This window comes from Laccaria bicolor, genomic scaffold (assembly GCF_000143565.1).
Source record: "Laccaria bicolor S238N-H82 LACBIscaffold_18 genomic scaffold, whole genome shotgun sequence".
NCBI classification, from domain to species: Eukaryota; Fungi; Basidiomycota; class Agaricomycetes; order Agaricales; family Hydnangiaceae; genus Laccaria; species Laccaria bicolor.
Window position 1 is genome coordinate 675,187 of NW_001889889.1, and position 24,966 is coordinate 700,152.

The 24,966-nt window shown below is 44.1% G+C and overlaps 5 protein-coding genes across 5 annotated transcripts; 4 read left to right on the top strand and 1 right to left on the bottom strand.

The window, feature by feature from the left end:
* Positions 1-695: 695 nt before the first annotated feature.
* LACBIDRAFT_300149 (uncharacterized protein) lies at positions 696-2,171 on the top strand (the record flags this gene model as incomplete). Its single annotated transcript, XM_001882791.1, has 3 exons — positions 696-860; positions 919-1,649; positions 1,697-2,171. 3 exons carry the CDS (start codon positions 696-698, stop codon positions 2,169-2,171), a joined length of 1,371 nt encoding a protein of 456 aa, XP_001882826.1.
* Positions 2,172-3,377: 1,206 nt separating this feature from the next.
* LACBIDRAFT_300150 (uncharacterized protein) lies at positions 3,378-5,592 on the top strand (the record flags this gene model as incomplete). The annotated part of the gene is made up of 15 exons (XM_001882792.1): positions 3,378-3,426; positions 3,479-3,494; positions 3,565-3,679; positions 3,740-3,765; positions 3,816-3,858; positions 3,908-4,039; positions 4,094-4,112; positions 4,175-4,401; positions 4,461-4,515; positions 4,574-4,615; positions 4,670-4,735; positions 4,794-5,022; positions 5,072-5,268; positions 5,335-5,432; positions 5,488-5,592. The coding sequence occupies 15 exons, from the start codon at positions 3,378-3,380 to the stop codon at positions 5,590-5,592; spliced, it is 1,419 nt and encodes a 472-aa protein (XP_001882827.1).
* A 4,170-nt stretch (positions 5,593-9,762) lies between these two features.
* On the top strand, positions 9,763-11,864 carry LACBIDRAFT_328840 (uncharacterized protein; the record flags this gene model as incomplete). The annotated part of the gene is made up of 9 exons (XM_001882793.1): positions 9,763-9,819; positions 9,912-10,023; positions 10,665-10,719; positions 10,928-10,967; positions 11,098-11,139; positions 11,472-11,516; positions 11,568-11,661; positions 11,692-11,772; positions 11,821-11,864. 9 exons carry the CDS (start codon positions 9,763-9,765, stop codon positions 11,862-11,864), a joined length of 570 nt encoding a protein of 189 aa, XP_001882828.1.
* A 5,358-nt stretch (positions 11,865-17,222) lies between these two features.
* LACBIDRAFT_300153 (uncharacterized protein) lies at positions 17,223-17,387 on the bottom strand (the record flags this gene model as incomplete). Its single annotated transcript, XM_001882920.1, has 1 exon — positions 17,223-17,387. The coding sequence occupies one exon, from the start codon at positions 17,385-17,387 to the stop codon at positions 17,223-17,225; it is 165 nt and encodes a 54-aa protein (XP_001882955.1).
* An 843-nt stretch (positions 17,388-18,230) lies between these two features.
* On the top strand, positions 18,231-18,452 carry LACBIDRAFT_300154 (uncharacterized protein; the record flags this gene model as incomplete). The annotated part of the gene is made up of 1 exon (XM_001882794.1): positions 18,231-18,452. The coding sequence occupies one exon, from the start codon at positions 18,231-18,233 to the stop codon at positions 18,450-18,452; it is 222 nt and encodes a 73-aa protein (XP_001882829.1).
* Positions 18,453-24,966: the final 6,514 nt, after the last annotated feature.

Sequence of the window (24,966 nt, forward strand, 5' to 3'; positions counted from 1 at the left end):
AAGAGAAATTCAGTTACACGCCTGATCTAGTGAGGTTTACCACTGAGAGAGTTCAAGATTCACTTTTCAACCAGCAATAAACTTCTGATCCAACTACGTCCGCATACCAATTTTGACGCGAGGTGGAGCGGTTGGGCTGTCAGCTGGACATGGGCGATCTTGCTATCTTCCGCTCGAAGTCGACGGCAGCCTGTTTTAATCGACGAATCGTTTAGTTCTGAACGAGCAAGAAAACTATTAGAGAGATCCAACGAAACACGAAAATGTGCAGACCGAGTTCCAGCAGCGTTGTTGTTGCACCCAACGGTTGCCCAACGTTGAAGACTGCACCAATAAAAGTGAGATGCAGAAGTTTCTCAAGCACTAGCAGCCATGGTCGTGGCGCACGTTTTGTCGACGACGACGCGTCGTAGCATTACAGCGTCGGGAGTGTGGAGGTTGAACGATGTGGAGGGCGTCCGTTGCGGTTACATTGCCCTATTTCTCCTTGTCATTCGTACCCTAAATCCGAGGGTTCAACGTTCATCGTTGAAGGTCATAGGTGGTGGTGGCCAAGTTCAACAGTCGTCAGTTCGTCTGAGTTGGGAATGATAGCATGAAGCAAGTGGCGGTTTCATCACTCTTTCCGTTAACCTCCAGCAACCTCCACGAACAACATGGCCCAGTGAGGGCTACACACACTCTCCGAGTATCTTATGGTCCTCAAAATTGTAGAGGCTTTCGCCTCGTCGTTCTTTCTGACTCAATACACCGTTCACATCGTCATTGGGATTGTGGTAATTCTTACGCTGCACTCCATATCCCAAGGTCGACGAACCACCCGTGAGCGAGATTTACATGGGAGAACGGTGTTAATAACGGTGAGTACAACTACGTTTCGCATTGCTCTGTGAATTGAACGCTGAGAACACCATCTAGGGCGGATTCACACCGCTGGGCCTGACAATTCTCCAATCACTAGCCCAACGCGGAGCCCACATAATCGCTCTTTCCTCAGACCCAATCGACTCTTCCAACGTTACCATCCTCATCAGTCTCCTTCGCACAACCACCTCAAACGAACAGATATTCGCAGAGGGATGCGACGTCACTTCACCCACCTCCATACACTCTTTCTGTACCCGCTTTCTCACCGGACAAGACCAAAGAATCGACGCTATCATTTTTGCGCACGAGTACCGCCAAATTGGCTCTCTATTCTCACGTAAAGACAAAGAAAAGGAGCGGAATGCGGGTTCGTTAGCGACGTTCTTGATCACCACGCTGCTATTGCCAGCACTCCTAGTCGCTCCTGTGGAACGGGACATTCGGATTATCAACATCGTCAACCCATTTTACGCAGCTGCAGCCACCCTCTTACCTCGTTTCGATCCTCCAAAAGAGAGGTCTGTTTTCCTGAGGGAAGGCATCCGTTCTCTACGAAGCATCATCGTCACACGACATCTCCAACGTATTCTAGACGCACTCCCAGCTGCACAATTACCCAAACCCGAGGAAGGCTCGGCCTCTGTCCCTGTGGTCAATGCTAAAGTCCAAAGGTCAAATATCGTCGCTGTGAGCGTGTGTCCTGGCATAAGCAGAGTCGACACCATATCAGCTCTCTTCAACGCCGATTGGACGATACGTTACACACCTTTCCGAATCACTCTGTGAGTTTACTTTGCATTGCAGCCTGATTCATTCTGATTGTGCGTAGATATGTCATCCTACAGCCCATCCTTCGCATCTTCTTCAAGTCACCAGAAGGGGCTATGCAATCCGTGCTGCACGCTCTTTTCCTCCCAACGCCATTCAAAGTCCATGTGCAGCCGACCCAAGTACCCAATGCGATGCCTGAAGAAGTGTTGAAGCCAGGCGCATTGTACCGAGAATGTGCTGTCGTCACGCTGAAGGTGTCCGTGCCCGAGAACCTTGCCTTGTCGGACCCGAAGGCTTCCTCATCAAAAAAGGGGAAGGGGAAAGCTGGAGAAGAGGTATTGGAGATCCAGGATGATGGAGAGTACGGCGGCGAAGTCGCTGGGAGGTTTATTTGGGAGTCGTATGAGGAGGCTTTGAAGGTGTGGGAGAAGGAGAACCCGGCAAGTGAAGAGGATTTGAGGAGGGAGGAGGAGAGGAAACAGAAACAGGAACAGGAGAAGGCGGGGGTTGTAGATGAGGTTTCTCCGTATTGAAATGACATGGTACACTTCATTCCGATACTTCACTTTTCTTATGATCAGTTAATGTGTAATGCCACAGACACGCTTGGACGCGAAAGGGTTGGATCGAAAACTCTGTAACGAAATGATACCATCATGTAGGAGTAAGCACTCCTGAAACGGCGGTGCAATACAGCATCAATAGTTGACCGCTACTGAAAGCGACTTGGTTCCCAAGGAACCACTACGTCGACCATCGTCCATCACAGCAGACACTACACGACGACATCATCCTTGGCACAAAGGCATCTGCACAACCTGTCCCTGTACAGTATGACGCCCCGAGAAGGTCATCCTCTATCTTATCGGGAATTCTTGCAGCAGCATAAGAATCATTGGGATGTGCTAGTCCTCGGGCGTAATCGAAAGGTGGGTCTTCCATTCACATCGCTTCGTTACTGAAATTTACGTCATCTTCAAGAAAAATTGATACTGTTGAGCGTGCATGCTTGGGAGATCGCAGGTGTCTTCTGCGACTGTCGGATGAAATCCAGCGGCTGGCAGATCATTTGACAGTACTTGTGACGGTATTTTGAACCCTCCCATTAGTTGTTGCGGAAATCGGTTCGAAGCCTTCTGACCCTCCGCGATCCAATTCATTGGATAGGTCGAACACGCTGTGAATTTCGTTGTGCAAAACAATATGCAAGCGACTGTATTGGTACAACAAGCTCGACATACCAAGAGGATACCTCGCCTGCTGACCTGCCGAGCCTCTATTTCACCAACTGAAGCTACTCTGGCAGGCAGACTGCAACATTTTGAGGCATTCCGTGTGCCGACCCACAATGGTCCTTGTCACGTGGTATATAGATCCAGGAGCAAACATGCGTGATACGAACTTCTCTGTTCCTTCACTGGAGACGGTGGTAGGAACATGAATTGTGAAACGCGTGTCGCGCTATCAAGGGAAATAGATGAAGTGGACATATGATCACCAACGAAAAATGATAAATACTTCCCTCGCCCTCTGTCCTCGACCGATCCGACACCCCTTGGTTGTACATGCCTCAAGGAAAGCCACCCAGGGTCGTCGGTAGCGCATTACGGTGTCAGGAGTCTTTGTGGCACACTGCACTGATTTGGCCTGATTTGGACACCTCTGTACTTTGCGTTCCATTCAGTCAACATTCAGTACGTTCGGCATCCGTGAGACTATGTCCGACAAATGTCCGATAAATGTCCGACATTGGAGTCTTGACAACGTTCTTCAAAGCGATTATCGACGGTAGGTATCATCAATCACCTTCCGTCAACTCCCCACACTTTTTCCATGGCAGCCTCACGATTTTACAAGTGGGATTTCAAACTCGCAGATTCTGTCTAATCCTCAGCCGCTCACTCATTTCTGGCCCCCACGCTACAGGAATCCGGAATTCGAGACTATTCAGCTTCACGGTGGTCAGATCCCCGACTCGGATACACGGGCGAGAGCAGTTCCTATATACCAAACCGCTAGCTTCTGCTTCAGAGATGCGGATGTAAGTTATTTTTTATTCTTTTTCGTTCACTAGTTTGGATTTTATCTTTCAACGCCTTAGCACGCAGCGGAAGTCTTCAACATGAAGTAAATCTCCGAGTCACCGCCATTCTTTTTTTGTCCCTCATCTTCCAAAGTGACCCGGCTTTCGCATATACAAGGCTCTCCAACCCAACTATAGTAAGTTCAATAGTCTTAGTTGTAGGACTTTGCAAATGGCTTCTACTAGGCGGCATTTGAGCAACGAATGGCTCAATTGGAAGGTGGCACTGCTGCTGTTGCTACTGGCTCCGGACAGGGCGCACAGTTTGTGGCCGTCGCTGCGCTCGTGCGCGCGGGTGACAATATCGTATCCTCGTTGGTGTCAGGCCACATCGTCTTTTAGTTTTTGATCTGAAATATCTCTTTGTTCTAGAACCCATCTTTTTTCCAACGTGAGTACATGATCGCGTTCTGTCTCTCATTGGTTCTTGTCTGGCTGATTTACTACGCAAAGTCATTTTTTCAATTTCGATGTTCGTCATTCCCCACCATGTCTGTGCACACAGTCGAACTGTTCTGTATTTAGCCATTTGGAAGAACTTTGGTGTTTCCGTTAACTTTGTTTCCTCTGCGGATCCAGACGCTTTTGCGGCGGCTATTGACGAGAACACGAAGGCGATTTTTATCGAGGTCATGGGAAATCCCAGTCTCGTCATGTTCGATATTGCAAGCCTTGCAGAGGTAATTTATTTGTTGGACATATCTTCCTTCAGTTCAGGTTTATGTCCGCTAAATGATAGGTCGCCCATAATCATCGGATTCCTCTGATAGTTGATAATACCTTTGGAGTGGGTGGTGAGTTTTTCCATTGCGTTGTGAAGAGAAATTCATAAGAATTTCTTATTTTACATAGGATATCTCATCAGGCCTTTCGATCACGGTGCAGACATTATAAGTGAGTAAACATAATCAATTCGTGAAGGCACTATTTTGTAAACCATACTCCAAGTCCATAGTGCGACAAAATGGATAGGAGGCCATGGTACAACAATTGGAGGAGTGATTATTGACTCTGGTTGGTCTTACATTGTTTTGTCTTTCGGGCCTCTCACCAACAACATGCTCTTAAACAGGAAAATTTGACTGGCATTCTGGCAAGTTTCCTGCCTTGACGAGCCCTTATCGTGGAGTAGTATACTCTGAGAAATTTGGATCTAATGCCTATGCTGCAAAAGTGCGCACAGATATGGCTTTTACTGGGTCATGCATGAACCCGTTTGGAGCTTTCTTACTTCTTCAAGGCCTTGAAACTCTTAGCTTACGGGCAGAGAGACACAGTGCGAATGGAATGGCTTTAGCAAAGTAAGCCCAGAGCCATATTTTTTTTTGGGATATTTTTTACATCCTACAGGTGGTTGGTGAAGCATCCCAAGGTGGCATGGGTATCGTATCATGGTCTTGAATCAAATGAATTCCATCAACTGGCCAAGAAATTAATGCGTTCCGGCTTATTTGGTGGAATGGTCAATTTTGCCATCAAAGGTGGTTTACCAAAAGCTTGCAAGTTCATCAATAGCCTCAAATTGGTCAGTAATCTTGCAAATATTGGTGAGTTCAAAGAATATACTTGGTTGATTTGACAAAATGGGTGATGATCTATAATTATTTATTTAGGTGATGCCAAGACTCTGATAACACAACCGGGAGCAACGATTTCTGTATTAGGTGAGGAGGATGCAGCATTGACAGGCATTACCGAAGATATGCTACGAGTGAGTTGTAACTGTCTTATAATTAGGGAAAAATAACAACTTTCTTTTCTTTCAGCTATCAACTGGGCTGGAGGCTATCAATGATATTATAGCGGATTTTGAAGGAGCATTTGAAGTTACATTTTCTGAGGATGAAGTTGTTTCCCCAGCGATTGATTGAGAATGTGTACGTTTAATTTGTATCACCATTCAAGTTGTTTCAGAGTTCTTGAATGATATTGAAGAGGGGCAGTGTGATTTTGTTTGCATTTTTTTTGACGGTCTTATCCCACCTCAGAAACAGAAAAAACCAAATTTGTCAAGATGGGCAGGGGTTTCAGCAAGATTTTGGCCTGTGATGTCCATTTATATAACCTAGGTCCCAGCTGATTTAATGGGAGAAACTAGACATTTGAGAGGTTGTTCAAATCTTTATCCATGGTTATAATTTTTTCTGTGAAAAATAAAATCAAAGTGGACCTAGCTGCCATCCATTTGAACACTTTTTTTCTATAATGCAAGATATGAAAGTGCAGTGGTGAAATACTACTTTGCATGCAAAATGATGGGCCAAAACATGCTTTACTGTACTAAATTGACCAACTCTTTGGTCATGCACCACAAAGATGGAATTTTTTCCCACCTAGAGAGATGAAGTGTTACAGTTATTAACTGTTTTAAGATTGTCAGATGATCACACTTCCATACTTGCCAATCCATGCATGAGCTTGTAAATGTAAGAATCACATGCTAACTCATGGTGGTATATGCATACCTTCCTTTGCCTGAGGAATTTATGCCAAAGGATGCAAAGGGAATGGTTGTGGCATTGATAGTGCCAAGTGTTGAATGCAGGATACAGGGACAGGTGCAGATGAAGGGCTGGGTTTATGGCTGTACAGCATACTTGACCAGAAAATACATAGCAGTAGCACAGGATTCCCGGTCTGAGCATTACAGACAATGTGTACTTATTCATTTTAATTTTGTGACCTCTTCCTCAGGAGAATTTTTGCCTTTGTGTCAGGGATATAATCAAAAACAAACCAATAACCAGACAGGTGTTCTCCCCCCTTCACAAACTTGAGGTCATAATTCAACAACAGGTGCACAAACATTGTTTTCATCATAATGACTGCAAAAAATCAGCCAGGGCTACAGAAAAAAATGTGTTTCATTGCAGATCAATCAATTGTTGATCAATTGGGGGAATGGATGGAGAGAAAATTGCACCATATGTATCTTGCTGACCCAAATGCTAAATAATGGGCTGAGGGCACAACACAACTGCCCACTTTCATTGTCAGTTTGTCCTTCCAAGAAATGAAAGGCGTTAAATGTTCCTGCATCCGGATAAATGTCGCTGTCGAGATGAGTTGCATGTGCCGCCACAGCAATCCCTGTGCCAGGAGGCAGGAAGGTGCCATCAGAAAAAGTGAAGTTCTTCAGGACTGTGTGGTACATGGTGACTGTACACCATTTAGACCACAGGAAATCCAAGAGAGAGGATATCCGCACCCACAGAAAGTCCAGTGAGTCTTTGCAACTCTTTCAAGAAGCTGTCTAATTTCTGCATTCCATCCATGGCACCCTTTGTCCAGCCCTCTCGAGCAATAACAGCCTCAATCTCATATCAGAGTGGTCCTATGCATCTGGGATGTGCAATGAGGTTATATAATGCTTGTGTAAAACTCTGATAAAAGGCTTGTCATGAATAGAAAGGTATCACAAGTCAGAAGCACCAACACATGACAGTTGGTGCATAGACGGCATCAAAGTCTACCATAAGAAGGTGAAAAGCAGTGTGTTTGAGCTTTTCTTCATCACTCACCATCAATCTCATCCATAAATGATGAAAACAGGCACTGTTGCATAACTCAGTTATCTACTGCTCCATCAATGGGCCCGCCACAACTTACAGGTGATGATTTCCCAGATTTCTTGTTGCCATGAATTGTGCTGCTCTTCCATTCTTCCATGGGGGGCCTCAGGTGCTCTGTCATATGCTGTAATATATTTGGTACATTAAAGAACAGATGCCTGACAATCCTGGGCAGAAAGTTGGACTTTCTCAAAAAAAAAAAGAACTGATACTAACTGGCAACCAACATACCTTTTAAGCCAAGGTGGGAACACCCTCAGAAGGACACCAGTCTTGGCAAAGACAAATGCAAATTGGGACAACAATTCTACATATTCAGGATTCCGACCTGTCTGCAATGAACAATTCATGAACACAATAGACCAGTAGAAAAGAGGAGCAAAAAAAAAGCACACACAATGGTAATCCAACTAGGAGGCAGTGTACAGTCCAGCATACAGTGGACTGCACCATGTCAAAGGTTGAGATCTCAAACCAATCTGGAGCAGGTCGGTATTAGCAGAAGCCTATGACAAAATGGGGACAGACCACATCCTTGATGGGCAAATGTCTCACCAAGCACTGTGACAATTTCATCATGTATGTCACTAAATGAGCTCTCAAGCTCCCACGTTAAGATATGTCGGATCATCGAAATGTGAATACAGCTCTCTATAATCATTGGCAGGGAACCCAGGAAGTACATCCCCTGAAAAAAAGTGATTCAATCCATACAAAGCAGGTCACAATAGTGGTCCAATGATGCACATCACTATTGCCCTCAAACACCAGGACATCTTCCAGTGCCTTGCGAATATCTGCAAGATAGTGAGGACCACATGCAACAACCATCCAGAACTGAAAATCAGTAGAGCCTGCCTTTGTGCTTAGTGTTTAAAGGTTCAGTCCATAGGACTGAACTAAACTGGAGCATGGTCCAGTCTTTTTTTTTGGTTGCAGTCGCCCACATTTGGGGTTATTCTGGTTACCAGTTGCCTCATTTCAAGTATCTTTTAAAACCGTTCAAAGACCAGTTTTAATCGGTTGCAACTGGTTAAATGGTCACGTGCGTTACATACCCTTGTAACCACATTTATTACCTTTAATTGGGTTTTTAGTTCATCAAAAATGGTTAATAACTGAGAAAGATATAACCAAATCCATTTTGGTACAAATACTTGTTTGTGCAACTTGTACCAGACTGACTTTAATTCTAACTCACTCAAATTTTCATCATTTTGCTTGATTCAATTTTTGGATATTGAAACTATAAGTATGAAAATATGCTCACCATCTATCAATGTATGGTATGCATCAAATAATTTGCAGTTGCCACATTAAATTTTGCCTGAGTCTTTAGGAGATGTAATTCGGTTTCAGTCATAGCTATGTCAAATCTTCATTAAATCTCTTAAAAATTGGTGGAATGACAGGTATTTACATTCCTTACTATTCTGTATAGCCTGTTTATTTTTCAGAGTAATAATAGTTGAGATACAAATGGTTTATATGAGTACAATGAATTATACACAAAAAAACCAGTCTGGATCGGTCTGAATCGGTTCCATGGACTGCAAAAGACTGGTCCTAGGTGGTTCGGTTCGATTCCCTCAATATCTGGGTTGGTCCTGGACTGGTTGCGGTCCATGGTTGCGCATTTTCGGGGCAAAAAACCGGACTGAACTGAACCTGTGAACACTATTTGTGCTGTTATCCTCACATTGGTAAGCCCAAACTTTGTGAAAGTCAGACACAGTGACAACTCATACTTGATCGTAACCTTTTTGTAGTATGTTGCAGCTGTCAAACAGCAGGCAGATGGCTCTGAGATAGGATAACCATGGCTGGGATGGCCTGCCAATAGTTGGAATGTGCTCAAGCTATTGTATTGCAGCACTTAAGAATTCTGCCAGGAATGTCACAGACTACTAGACACATACATTGGATTTGTTGGCCATTTTTTTGAATTGAGTCCAGACTATGACTATGAGGACTGACACAAATAGATATTCCCAGTGCATCACAAGGTTCAACTGCATCAGCAAGACCACAAATTGTTTGGCAACACTTGGCGTGCTTGGTGAGCTTGGGGGCTTGCCAAACATCACAAAATTGCATGACCCCTCCCAAGCTATGCCGATTTGTGTCACCAACTATGATTGGCCAAGTTTTTAGTTCAAAAACCAAGTACCACAATAACAAGATAGTGACATATTAATTGCATACTTGGTAACATAGTAAAAACATCCAGTGAGTACCAAAATAAAAGTCAAATGCTAAGAAATCCCTCAAGGTGAGCACCATGAGGAAGGTGCCTAAACAAGGAGGTGATGGTAGTGGTGGTGCATGGCAGTGTAGTAGATCCATCTGGAATGTTAACCTGAACCCGATTCGGTTTCCTGTGGAGATGATAAGTGAGCACTAGTGAGCCCTCATTGAGATTTAACTTGAGCAGGGCAGGGCAAGTAATAAATACCATGGATGTTGGTGATGGGTGCTGGTGAACATTGGGTGAATGACAGAGTGAACAACAGGATAAATCTTGCTGTAAGTCTCTTGTGCTGGCCCTTCAGCCATCTGATGATCAATTGTGATCTGAAGTTTTGCCGCCATACTATGTAGTGATACAATAGTGATAGTCACTGCTGAACACCCCAACTTTGTCTTCAATTTCCCCTTTGCTTCACACTCTCGAAATATGGAACATTCTTGACTCTGACCAATGGTGGTGCTGGTCTCCCCATCGTTCCTGTGAGTTCTCCTTCACTTGCCAATTTTTCCATTTTATTTTTTTCTGTCAGAGGATGCATTCCAAAATAGTGTTTGGAAGTCCGGTCTTGTGACTGGAAAAAGACCGTAACCAGATCGGACCAAGACCACAAAAGACCGGACCTGCGGTTACGGTCTTTTATTTTTGAAATGTAAAGACCGCAAAAAGAACCGGTTAACGTGAACCGGTCTTTTGTAACCCCTTAAATACCCTTTAAAACGCACCCAAGAACGTACGATTTGGTAAAAAAACGAGAGAGATATGAATTAAAATGTAAATTACTTTTGGGAATAATAGATGTACCAGACTTATTTTATAGAAGCACCAATTCCTAACGGAATTTAACGTTCTTGGGCTCGTTTTGAAGCTATTAGAGATGTTAATAAATCTACTGATTCATAATTTTAAAATATTGGCCTAAAGACCGGTCATAAACCGGTTAAAACCGATGCAGACCGAAACCGGTCTTTTTGTGGTCCGGTCTGGTCTTTTGACTTCTGGGGAAAAGGCAGACTGGTTACGGTTACGGTTAACACCCCTGGGCATCAAAAAACCGGACCGAACCAGACTTTCAAACACTATTCCAAAACCTCTTTTACCCACCATATCACACAACACACAGGTCGAAAATTCCTCATCCTGGATCTGACAAGACCCTTGTGCATAGCAGTTTCAAGGTATGATTATTCTGTATGCCTCCCCTCCTTCTCATCTCTTTTACAGTCAATGCAACAAACAAGCACCTAGATGTTCTTTGCCCTCTCCCCCTTCCCCTGCCTCATCATGGAGTTCTGCCTCTCCCCTGAGCTGACATATCATCCTCATTGGCATCGTTGTAACCATCAAAGTATTTATTCCTCCCAGTGCTGGGATCATGTATTACAGAACACAACTGTACCACGACGAAGGGAATGGACATGGCCATGTGAGTACCTACCTGCCAGTTCATTTGTACTGACCACCCCCAACTCTCACCAGATATGTAGCCCTGTGAACTCTCACACTGAATCAAGCCAGGGCAACTGCAAAGATAACCACCACAACCATTCTCACAGCATGTGATCTCAACCACATTCCACAATGGCCATGACCGCCAGGTGGGTATTGCCAGCTCACCCTCCCACCAACCACTCATCATCTACATAGCCCCACCAGGGTCCTTTTCTCCCCTCTAACTGGGAGAGGCTGATAAAAATGGCAATGCCAGTGAGAATTGACAAAGACGAAAACAAGACAAAGAAAGAAGAGTGAGGTGAGGTCGACAAGATGAGAATGATGATACCAGGCCTCTCATCCCCTCTTGTGGGGCCATTTACACTGACGACAGCACCCCAGTATGAAGATGCAAGACCTCACCACTTAGCAGATAGGAAAACACGGTGCACTTTTAAGTCTGCCAATTCACCCACATGCTTACCATTTGTGACAGATCACATGGATCTCAAGCTGGAGGTCGGGCCTGTGCACTACCACCGTGAGTGTGCTCTTCATTGATCCCTCACATTTCATATTAATTCTGGATCAGATGGAATGTGCATTATTTCTATGGACAACTGGAATCCATGTCTTGACTGGTACTGGAGGATTGGGCATACTCCCCACACAACTATCCAACTTTGGTGTGTTTTTTTTTCTCACCTCAATTACAGTGCATCAGTCTCATCCTACATGGACACAGATGCATAGCAATATTCACACAGAAGCACTTCTTGTGCACAAAAGGGTCATAGGTACATTATGTAGTCTACATGTAGTAGCCCAAATACATTAAAAATCAGTCGAGCATGCTCAAATCGACGTTGCTTGGGAGCTACTAGGCTGATTTTGTGCCAAATTATATCTGGCCTCTTTTTTCAGATGACCCAATCAAGCTTGGCAGCTTGGCGAAGTTGGTGCACTTGGCCAAGCATCCCAAGTGATTTGCGATCTTGCTGATGTGCCAAGCAAGAGGTCGTATATGGGGATAAATGGAAATGCCACGACCAGTGGTCAGGACTTGGGAGAAACCACTGTCTGCTGTAGCCGAACTTGGTTGGACACATTTGAGGGTCATTAACAGATGATCTGTTCATGACCTCAGGCTTTTGCTCAAGGATTGGAGTTGATGTACATTTTCCCACTGCATGATCATTGATCACATCACAACTAATTGCTAACTAAGCACTAATCGATCAGGTCTTTTGTTTACATAGTTGTAGAGTGTGCACAAATAAATCTTAATCAAGTCCTCAATGACTCCCCTTCATGGTCACTATCATGTGCATTTCTGACAGGCTCCAGCAATCTCCTTGTGATATTAAATCTCTCACTATCCCATCCCTTTTCACTCCCATCGTTCATTTAACCATGGCTATGGAAACAGTCAACACTGTGAGGATCTGTCCTAAGAGGGAAGCTCTCATGCACCTGAGGGTTAGGTGAAGGTGCAGAAGTGGGTTGTGGCAAAGGTAACTTGCAGACAGACAAGGAACTCAGAGTTGGGAACAATGCTGGAGGAGGTACAGCGCTGGAGTTCACTACAGCATTGGAGGAGGTATGACATTGGAGGAGGTACAACATTGGAGTTGACTATGGTGTCAGAGGAGGTATGGTGATGGAGTTGACTATGGCATCAGAGGAGGTATGGCGTTGGAGTTGACCACAGCGTTGGAGTTGGTTGGGTTGATGAAAAGAGATATGTGCATAACAGGATGAGTTCTGGGTGGAATGAGGTGTATGAGGGGCGTTGGAAAGGTAGAAAGGAGATGGAATCAGATATAGAGAATGCGAGAGGCAGGGAGGCAAAGAGATTGAATGCAAGTGAGATCACAAACTGAATCGGACTCCAAGGCATTGCCAGGTTAGTAACAAGATGGAAGCAAGGCTCAATCGGAGCTGGGAGATAGAGGCTCAACCACACAGGCCTATAACTGAGAGCAGGGCTCAACCAGGAGACAGAGACGAGAGACGAGAAACAGAGAAACAGTTCAGATGTGCATTTGTAATATCAAGGATGAGGTAGTGAGTACATGACAAGCTACCTAAATACCTAAGGGAAGGATACCAAGGCAACCAAGGAAGAACAATAAGTACAATAAGGATGGGAGGAGACAAGGGAGCATGGAATCACAAGGTAACAAGACAATAAGGGTTGGGATGGAGAAACAAGGCATCATGGTGAAGGGTTCGTCTTGGGAATGTCTTGGCATAGGGCATGGGTGTGGGATGGTTCGTGACAAACACCATGTGCCAGTGGACGATTTCTTTCTGACTGCAATGATCAGACTGTGTTGCATTGATCTTGAAACCTTTGCATCAAGTTGTACTTAGCAAGTCCAGCCAAGTCATCAAGTCCATTTTATGGAAATACAAGATTGTTGCTAAATTGTGAGAATGCCACAAATAGGACTATGTTTCATAGACCAAATGGAAGATTTATTTGAAGAAAATGGAATCAGTCTTGACAGTGATAAAAAGAAGAAGTTAGGCAAATACACAGACCAACAGACAAAATTCAAATAGAGAGCATTCAAAGAATTCAAAGATGGTCAACCCTTTGTTGACTTTAAGAAGGCTCTGATTGATGATTACTCTGATGTCCAAATGGCAGGAAAATGGACCTTGACTGCATTAAAGAAAGTATGCAGAGAAAACAGTAAACTTCTAGAACAGAACTACTCTGTGTTGAAAACTTCAACTCGAAGTTTTAGAGCACAACAAAAATTACTTATGATGCTGCTAGTATTGGTGAGCAACAGGGAATTAGTTGACATGTTCTTAGGGTTTTGAGAGAATCCTTTGCCTCTCAAGTACAGTCCAGCTTGAACAGCAAAGTACTGGAGGTCTTAGTCATGTCCTACTAATTCCTGCTGGATTCCAGTCATTCCTGCAAATTCCGGTACCATTCCAGTGGAATTTACCAGCCAAATTTTCAGAATTTCATTATTCCAGTATTTACACGGGGACAGTCCCTGGAATGCAGTGGAATGGAATGGCATTAGAATGCAATGAACACTAAAAATTGCCAAATATGGCAAGTTTTGCATTTTTAGATGAGAAATACCAATAAATTTTGAAATGAAATAGAGATGATGTGGTGATGTTGTTACAGTTGAGTGCAAAAAGAATGGACCATGGGTCATTTTCTGGTTCTTTCCAAGAATTTATTGTAGTCTAAATGTAGCTGTGTACAATACTTATCTCTCCCCCATCTATTCCTACTGGACTCTGGGAGTCCAGCTGGATTCCCACTGGATTCCCACTGGATTCCTACTGGACTTCAACAAAATTTCCAAAAAGGCATTTTCACATTCCCTTCCTACTGGACTCCAACTGGACTTGAACACAGTAGATGAAATGCTTCAGACATTGCCTTCCTCCTGGATTCCTACTGGAATATCAATATATCATCAAGTCAGAACTTCAACTTTCTATACAAAATTCACATTTAAACAAATATTGTATTGTGTATTGACAACTCTATACCTAACTATATACAGAAAGATATTTTACTAATGTAATGAGGGGAGGGAGGGAGTGATGGAGGGAGTGATGGAGGGAGTTATGGAGGGAGAGAGTGATGGAAGGAGGGGAGAGTGAGTGAAGTGAAATGATGGAGGGGGGAGGGTGGGGGGTCAGGGAGTGAGGTGGAGGGAGGAAGAGAGAGAGGGAGAGAGGGAGGGAGGGAGAGAGGGGGACAGAGAGAAGGAGGGAGGGAGGGGGAGGGAGGGAGAAGGAGGGAGGGAGGGGGAGGGAGTGAAGGGTGCTTGTCATCAGTGAGTGCTTGTCATTTGGGGTGAGCGCTCGGCATCCATGAGCATGGGTGCTTGTTGTCTCTGGGGGTGTGCGTCAGGGTGTTGGGCTGCTGCTTGTCTCTTGTGGGCAGTCATTGTTCATAAGTGTAGGTGGTTGTCTTTCATGGGTGTTCGTTGTTGGTGGGTGGGAGGGGGTTGTCACTGTATCTCAGTATTCTCGTTTGAGGCACTGAGTTATCATTTTGTGGGTGCCGTGTCATTTGCATGTATGGGCAGGCTGCTCTTTGTGGGTGGCAGTTGTTGTTTGTGGGCACTGGGTGGTCTTCATGGGCACTGGGTGTAGTCTTTAAAAGTCTAGTCTGGTCTGGTTTTTTGATGCCCCAGGGCTTTAACCGTAACTGTAACTGGTCTGCCTTTTTCCCAGAAGTCAAAAGACTGAACTTGACCACAAAAAGATTGCAGACTGCCGTTTTTTGTGGTCTATAGACCAGTCTTGGTCTTCTTCAGTTTTAACCAGTTTAAGACTGGTTTTTCAGCCAATATTTTAAAATTATGAATTGGTAAATTTATTAAAGTTTGTCATAGCTTTGAAAAGGGCCCAAGAACATTGAATTCCATTAAGAATTGGTGTTTATATAAAAGAAGTCTGGTACATACTGTATACTATTTTTAACAAAATTTTACATTTTCAACTATATCTTTGTCAAATTTGAACCAATTAATATGTGCTTGAGTGCATTTCGAAGGGTATTTAGTGGGCTACAAAAAGCAGTCCTAACCGGTTAAGACTGGTTCATTCAGACCAGCCTTTTTGCAGTCTTTACTTCTCAAAAATGAAAAAACCAGACCACAGGTCCAGTTTTTTGTGCTCTTGGTCCAGTCTGGTTATGGTATTTTTCCAGTCACGAGACCAGACTTCCGAACACTAGTTGGGTGTTTTTTTGTGGGCACCTGGGTGTAATTTGTGGGCGGTGGGGCTGCGTGTGCCATGAAAGTTGTTTGTGGATGGGGAGTTGATGTACATGGGCGGTTTCATGGTCTAGAAGAAAAAAATGACAATGAACAATGAATTTCAGATTGACATTTGTCATTTGGGTGCCACATCGCTGACAGCGATGTGGCACCCAGATTCTGTGAGAACTAACTGAGTGAAGGAGAGGGTAGTGAGCTCACCTTGTCTTGGTGTCGTTGCCTCTGTCTGTTCACACATGCTGTGAAGTGTTCACTCTGAACTTCTCACATAGCTGAAGCCAAGAGGGAAGGAGGAGGCAAGAATGGGTGGATCTGGGATCAACACCCATAAGTGAGCAATGAGCAGTTACAAGATACTCAGCTGGCCCAACATGATTATGCATACTGTAGGAAGTACAGATATACAAAGCACTACATGTAGTGCAAGAGGAAGGCAACACAGCTGACAAGATGGTAGTTCAAGACAAAAGATCAATATATTATGTAAGATATCCAAATCTAGCTATATACCACTGTTTGACTATGGCCTCTGGGCATTCCCTTCCAATCCTATATCACACATGCTGGCATTTGTTTTGTTGGCATTGTTGTGTGGGTATTGTTCTTGTTCATTTTGGAGCCTTGGCAGTCATCTTCACTTGTGTTTTGCAGCTGCTGGAGGTCGTCGTGGCTTTGCAGAGCGTGTGTTGGTGGGCATGGTGTGTGTTGATGGGTGGCAAGAGTGGTGGGTGGCAGGCTGTGGTTGTGGATGTGTTGTGGATGGGTGGTGGTTGTGAGGAAGTGTGGGTTGAGGGTTTGGGCAGAATTCCCACACACAGAATTTGCCAACATTCGTTCTAGGAAAGCAGCTGAGTGGTAGGTATGGATAGCATATAGCAAAGCCTTCGTGATCCAGGTGTTTGAGCACTTGTCTTACACAGGGGAGAAACAGTGATTTGTCCAATGAGTAAATCCTGGGCATATGTTGATCGGAGGCATTATTGCTCGATAATTTACTTCACATTTGTTAGGTAGGTAAATTCAAAATATGCCCACCATTAGACATCAATTGCAATTATATTGTGCACAAGGGACTGCATGAGAACTGTTAGTAAAATGTCCATCAAGTTTTCCCCAGCAGCTCATTCAATATTTGATTTCGATGTGCCCAGATACTATTAAATGTAATCAGAATATGCCCAATATTTCAAGACACATTTTAAGTAAATTCATCAGCTTCATTTAGATTTTTACTAATGGGCATATTTTACATGGGACTACCATCCATAGTGTCTTTTTATCTCAGCTTTATTTTTGAATATATTTTCAATTTATCCTTTGAACAAATGTAAAGAAAATCATTGAGCAATAATGCCTCCAATCAACATATGCCCAGTAATTTACTCATTGGACAAATCACTGTTTCTTCCCTGTGTTAGTTATTGCAGCTTTAGTGTGAGGTCAGTGGTTCAATTCTTGATGTTGCCCTTTTATTTTTATATCCAATGACGCCTAGGCTTTGCGTGATGCAGAGGCAATGTGACTGACTGAGTGATAAGGGAATAGCCAAAGTCAGGAAGATCAGGCGCGGCGCGCGCCTGATTCCGACGTATTTCCACTCGAGGTATGGCTACATACATGAGCAGTACTAATGTGAGCATTCGTATGACAAGGAAGAGGGTGGGAGGGTGACGAAAAATGTGTATGCTAAACTGGACAATGAAGTAAGATATCAAGACGATAGCCTAGATAGAAAGATGAAGATCTTACCTGGTTGAGGAGTGAGATGTCAAGACGAGAGCCTAGTGGAAAGGGGCATCTCAATCTCACTCCTCAACCATGAGGGGTAGATCTAAAAATATGTTAGAGTCTCCTAACGCTCATCCAGGCATGGACCACGTGAGTTGGAGAAAATATGAGCAGCAGCTCGGAGTTGTGTGTCAGCAGACACACAACTGTTTTGTGCGCATGCAACTAGCCTTGGTCGGCTCTCATTGAACTTGAGTAAACACTCTGTTTAAACTCGATATATAATAACAATAACAGTGACAAACTGTGGTCCCACTGGACTCCTGGTACTCATAAATTCCTACTGGACTCCTACTGGACTCCTTGTACTGGACTCCACTATACCCATTCCTTAGGAATCCATAATTCCTTGTGATTTGGGATCATTCCAGTAGGAATTTACCAGGACTCCACTAGGACTGGGAGACAAGATTTGTATGGTGATCAGCCAACATGAAATTTGTCCCAGTCTTAGTCCAGTCCAGTAGGATTCCCGGAGTCCAGTAGGAATAGGTGGGGGAGAGTAAAGAGCTCAGAAGGGGGAAAGACACCCCCAATACTACTTGCAAACAAGGACAATACAGCTGTCCTCGAATGTTGCGAAAACTCATCAGAACCATCAGCCACAGAAAAATGGGCTGCCAAAGTATCAAAGCAAGGGGCTAGCTGTGCAACAATGCTAGGAGGACTCATTTGCTGAAACAAGGACAAAGGACATGTACAACTGGTACATGGAACACCATGTTGGTTATCATATCCCCTACCCCAATGTCACCAACACCAGATACAACTTGCATGGTGAAGCAGCAGCCATTCTAATTGTGTATCACAACCACTTCATGAAATTCATGGAATTCATGTGTGATGTGAAGGACAAGCCAGCCTTGACTAATATTGAGAAGCATTTTCTGAGTGCATTGAAGGATGTGCCTACCTGAGGTCTTTACCATCCCCCACGTAATCCATGTGGATTCCAGTGGAGTCCAGTGGATTCCAGTGGCCCAGTTGCTAGGCCAGATTGGCTTGCACAATGCCCAGTCCAGTCCAGTCCACTGGACTCTCACTGGACTACAAGCCACTTTCCTGAGTCCAGTCCCAGTCCAGTGGACTATGAGTCCAGTCATAGTCCACTGGATTCCACTGGACTGCAGTGGAATCCAGCAGTCCAGTGAGTCCAGTCCATCATTACTTATGGATATCAATTACTACCAAAAAAGCGAAATTAGACTATACAAATGTAATGAGTTATATAGAAGTATACACAAGTACTCATCGTAACAACGATCAATGATTTTGTTCAGTCTGCAGGGTGTGGCACATGACGTACCTGTGGTGTTCAAACGTTGCCATACTGTCACGTTTGCCTTCTGCGGCATAGTTACATCTGCGTGACCATCTCTTTCCCTTCCACCACCACCACCACCACCCCTCACCAACGTCCTGCACCCACCACCACTCTCGGCCATCACCACCGCTCTCAGCCACGTCACCGAAGCAACACGCCGAACGAAACAAACGAGGAAACAAGGGACCATGCCCAGTCATGGATGTTGGTGCCACGTCGCTATCGGCGACGTGGCAACCAGATGACAAATGACGACAAGCATCATTTGTCATCCATGGGTGAGCAACCCAACTCCACCTGATCCACTCACCCACAGATGTCGACACGGCGCAACAACGCAACCCGGCGACGACACGTCGACAACGAAAACAATGAAACCCACGTCACAGCAAATGATGACCGCCCACCACTGTCAACGAACCGTGATGAGCACCCACCCACCCCCACACACGAATGACGATGAGCACCCATGAAAAACGACGAGCGCCCACCACCATGACCCACCACTGCACACTGACATGACGATGACATGTCAACGACATGCCAGGACGATGATGCGACACGCCAGGACGACGACACGATGCGTCCACACAAGCACGCACCCCCATCACACACGAAAAACCACGAGCGCCCATGAAAAACAATGTGCGCCCACGAAAAACAACGAGTGCCCACCCGAAACACGACATGTGCCCACGAAAAACCACCAGCGCCAACGGCATGCCAATGCGGAACGGCGACAAGGGCCCAGCACCACCACCTCTCCCCTCCACTCTCTCCCCCCTTCACTCCCTCCTCCCTCCAACACTCCCTCCCCCTTTCCCCCCCCCTTCCTTGCTCCCTCCCCCCTCCATTCCTCTCTTCCCCCTTTCTTTCCCTCTTCTCCCTCCCCCTCTCTGTAACATAGAATGTAGTAAAAGTAATGTATTTAATTAATAAATATACTTCAATTTTCTTTTGAAATCTAAGTTCAGTCCAGTCCAGTCCAGTTTTGTCTTGGGAGAGTCCAGTGGAGTCCAGTTTTGTGATTGGCAGTCCAGTCCAGTCCAGTCCAGTGGAAGCCAGTGGAAGCCAGTGGAATCCAGTGGAGTCCATGTGGATTATGTGGGGGATGGTAAAGTATTGGCCTACCTTGACAGAGCTCTGTGTTATGGCACTTGACAATGTCAATGTCTCATGTCCTTTCATGCAACATGTCCACTTGCATGAAAACCTTCTTGATCTTGGGCCATTCTTCCAAAGGAAGTGTGATTTTCTCAAAGCTGTCAGCAAGGATCTGAAATGTTGGACAAATGAAGATGCTTCACATCCCTTGGGATCCCTCGACAGACACAAGTGGAATGATTGGACCTTGTTGGTGATGAAGGCCATCCACTCACTCAAGCCCAACCTCCCTGACCTCGACAGAGCTATCACTGTGTTTGTGAAAGGAGCCTTGAAAACCTTTTCTGAACACTTCTTGGATGAATTTCTTGAAGGAGGCAATATCAACAACCTGTCTTTCAAAGAGAAAGGCAAGCTCTTTTGCATTGACAAATGATGTAAATGAGGGCATGCTTGGAAGTTGGCGACTGGGGCAAAGAAAATGGCCAAGTGAGACATTTCACAAGTTTAACAGTAGCTTTGTCACTCGACAAAACAACACTGAGACATTCCATAGGGAGAAACTCAATACTGAGGAAGACAAGGCATATTTATGAAAGTTGGCAAGGGAGAAAGATGAGCAAGGGATTCATAACCAAATCAAAGAGGCACAGATGAAAGCTGATGCAGAAAAGGTTGCTGAAAACCACCAGAAGGAGTTTGTGTGGATGGAGAAGTGCATTAAGAAGGCTGTGGACATCACTGAGACAGGAAAGATGCTCGTCCTAGACAACACTGGAATAGAGGGACTGGATGTCAAGAACCATAACCGACAACTTGACTGACACCGAGATAACGAGAAAAAAGTTCCAGGCCTGTCAGAGCACATCCCTTTGAAGTCTCACATGAAAATCAAGGTGGATTGTGTCAGGGAGCTCAAGAAAGCAGTGGTGTGTTATCAGACAGTCCTGGGACTTGATAGTGGTGTGACTATTCCAACTGCTGCATGAGAATCTGAAGAGGAGGTTGAAATGATGGAGATGGTAGGTGATGATTCACTGTACTAGTCAGATCACAATGATGACATGATTTAACTTACTTTAAAATTCATATTAGTATAGTAAGAACATATCTTATGGCTGTAAAATGGTTTTACATAATACCTTTCTCAAAAGACTAGAAATCAAGAGATGAACAGTTGAAACGGACCATGGTCAAGTATTGTGTGGCTGTGAATACATGGGCAGAAATGGGGGATAGTTATTTGTTATCACTTTACCCCAGCATGCCCCAACACATCACAGCTCTTGAACTTGTGAAAGGAAGTTATACTTGATATCAGTTCTTGTATTCAAAATTAAACTTGTGCGCTTTTATTTGACTGTGAGCGATTCATTTGAATGAAGTGACTTTTCAGACTTTACCTGCAATATTTTTTGCCAGCACTTTACTAATCACTTGAGTGATTTTCTTGTTGCCTGTCCCTTCAAGAAAGTGTACTACCATGCCTAAATCAATTGAAAAACTAGGAAGGTCTCGGAATCTTCCCCAGATCTCCTTTGATTAGTGCTTGGAAGTCAAGTCCCAAGACTGCAAAAAGACCGCAACTGGAATGGACCAAGACTGCAAAAGACTGGACCTGCAGTCTTGGTCTTTCAGATTTGAGATGACAAGACCACAAAAAGGCCAGTTAACGTGGACAGGTCTTGTTGGTTAAGACCAGCATTTTGTACCTACATAATTACCCTTCAAAACGCACCTAAGACCATATTTTTAGGCCAAAAACTGACAAAGATACATACAAAATAGTAAAATATTTCGTGAAAATAGTAGATGTACCTTAGTATTTTTGTATATACATCAATTCTCAACGGAATTTAATGTTCTTGCACTCGTTTAAAAGCTACGAAGAATCTCAATAAACCTACTGACTCACACTTGCAAATGTTATGGCATATTTAGTTGAAAAACCGGTCTTGAACCAGTTGTAACCAGTTTGGACCAAGACTGGTCCAAAGACCGAAAAAGACTGCAGTCTTGGTCTTTTCCAGTCCTGGTACAGTCTTTTGAGGTTTTAGGAATTGTGTGGACCAGTCTTGGTCTCGGTCTTTTCGTTTTGGGCCAAAAAACCAGACTGGACTGGACTTTCAAGCACTACCTTTGATGCTTGTGTGCCATTCATTGATGGCATCATTGCAACAATGTTGGAGAATTTGTTGGATTGAAATGATTGTCTGACAGGGAACCCATCAAAGAAACACTTGAGTTCTTGATCTGTTGAAGTTGAAAAGGTAAGTTAAATGTTGGTTAATTGTGAGGCCATGAAATGAAATCAGAAAATGAAGTTCAAACTGGGAAACCCAGTAGATGAATGCATTGACTTACAAAGATGTTACTCATGTCTGTTGTGAACTGAAAGAGGTCATAAGATCAAGTTTTGATTAGTTGTGTCAAAGACCCAACTTAGAGTCAATACAGCGCCCTACAATGACTATAAAAAACATAATAGAGAAAACCAAAAATAGCCTAAAAAAAGTATGTGACATTGAAAAGATCTTTTACTGTGACATTGAACACAAATAAATACATGACATGAGAAAGATCTTCTTTTTCTGGCAGTGGATAAATGACTGACAGTGTTTGAAGAGTGCAATGAGATAATAGATCAAAAGAAATGATGGCATAGTCTCTACAGTGAATATATACTGCTACCATAATGAATTGTGGCCCATGAAAGTGAAGGAAAAGTTATCACTGACAAAAGTGAAGGAAGCTCAACTTCCACAAAGGTGGCTCCACTTTCACTCAGTAATGACCACTTTCACTTCTGCTTCAACTAATCCTAACTATTTACCCTCTCATCTATGAGCAGCTGAAAAGATTTCATGATGTCCCCATATTTCTGCTTAGAGTGCACTTCCAAATTCTGCTTCGTGTGCATTAACATTCGCCACATGTTGTACCAGCAGGTTTACAATTGTGTCATGGCCCCTACTTGATGCTGCTTGAAGTGCACTTCCATAACATCCTCCCTGAAAATCCACATTTGCCCCCTTTTCTATCAACAACTGAACAATTTTCTTATGACCTCCATAAGATGCTGCCTCAAGTGCACTTCCACATTCCCCCCCATCTGCATTGACATCCACTCCATGCTCTATCAGCAGGCTTACAATTGTCTCATAACCTCCATATGATGCTGCTTGAAGTGCATTTCCAGATAATCCTCCCTGGAAATGGACATTTGCCCCCTTTTCTATCAACAGCTGAACAATTCTTTCATGACCTCCATAACATGCTGCCTGGAGTGCACTCCCAAACCTCCCTCCATATACATTGACATCCACTACATGCCCTCTACCAGCAGGCTTACAATCGTCTCATCACCTCTATAAGATGCTGCCTGTAGTGCACTTCCAAACCTCCCTCCATATGCATTAACATCCACTCCATGCTCTATAAGCTGGCTTACAATTGTCTTATGACCTTTAAATGATGCTGCTTGAAGTGCATTTCCAGATAATCCTCCCTGGAAATGGACATTTGCCCCCTTTTCTATCAACAGCTGAACAATTATTTCATGACCTCCATGACATGCTGCCTGGAGTGCACTCCCAAACCTCCCTCCATATGCATTGACATCCACTCCATGCTCTATCAGCAGGCTTACAATTGTCTCATCACCTTGTAAGATGCTGCTTGAAGTGCATTTCCATATATCCTCCCTCAAAATGCACATTTGCCCCCTTTTCTATAAGCAGCTGAACAATTTTCTTATTACCTCTATATGATGCTGCCTGGAGTGCACTCCCAAATTCTCCCTCAATCATATTCATTGACATCCAAATACATGCCCTCTACCAGCAGGCTGAACAATTCTCTCATCACCTCCATGAGATGCTGCTCGGAGTGCACTCCCAAACCTCCCTCCATATGCATTGACATCCACTCCATGCTCTATAAGCAGGCTTACAATTGTCTTATGACCTTTAATTGATGCTGCTTGGAGTGCATTTCCATATAATCCTCCCTGGAAATGCACATTTGCCCCACTTTTCTATCAGCAGCTGAACAATTTCCTTATGACCTCCATGTGATGCTGCCTGCAGTGCACTTCCAAATTCCTTCCATGTGCATTGACATCCACTCCATGCTCTATCAGCAGGCTTACAATTGTCTTATGACCTGCTAATGATGCTGCTTGAAGTGCATTTCCATAACATCCTCCCTGGAAATGCACATTTGCCCCCTTTTCTATCAGCAACTGAACAATTTTCTTATGACCTGAATGAGATGCTGCCTGCAGTGCACTTCCAAATTCCCTCCCATGTGCATTAACATCCACTCCATGCTCTATCAGCAGGCTTACAATTGTCTTATGACCTGCAACTGATGCTGCTTGGAGTGCATTTCCATAACATCCTCCCTGAAAATGCACATTTGCCCCCTTTTCTATCAACAGCTGAACAATTTTCTTATGACCTCCATGAGATGCTGCCTCAGTGCACTTCCAAATTCCCCCCCATGTGCATTAACATCCACTCCATGCTCTATCAGCAGGCTTACAATTGTCTTCATGACCTGCATATGATGCTGCTTGAAGTGCATTTCCATAACATCCTCCCTGGAAATGCACATTTGCCCCCTTTTCTATCAACAAGCGAACAATTTTCTTATGACCTCCATAAGATGCTGCCTGGAGTGCACTTCCAAGATTCCTCCACATGCATTGACATCCACTCCATGCTCTATCAGCAGGCTTACAATTATCTCATAACCTGCAAATGATGCTGCTTGAAGTGCATTTCCAGACAATCCTCCCTGAATATGCACATTTGCCCCCTGTTCTATCAACAGCTGAACAGTTTTCTCATCACCTTCACGAGATGCTGCCTGCAGTGCATTCCCATAGTATCCTTTCTGTGTGTTCACATCTGCCCCCTGTTTTAGTAAAAAGTATACCATTTCAGTCAGGCCAGCTCGAATTGCATAATACAGAGGCCCAGCAATATCTTGTCTTCTCT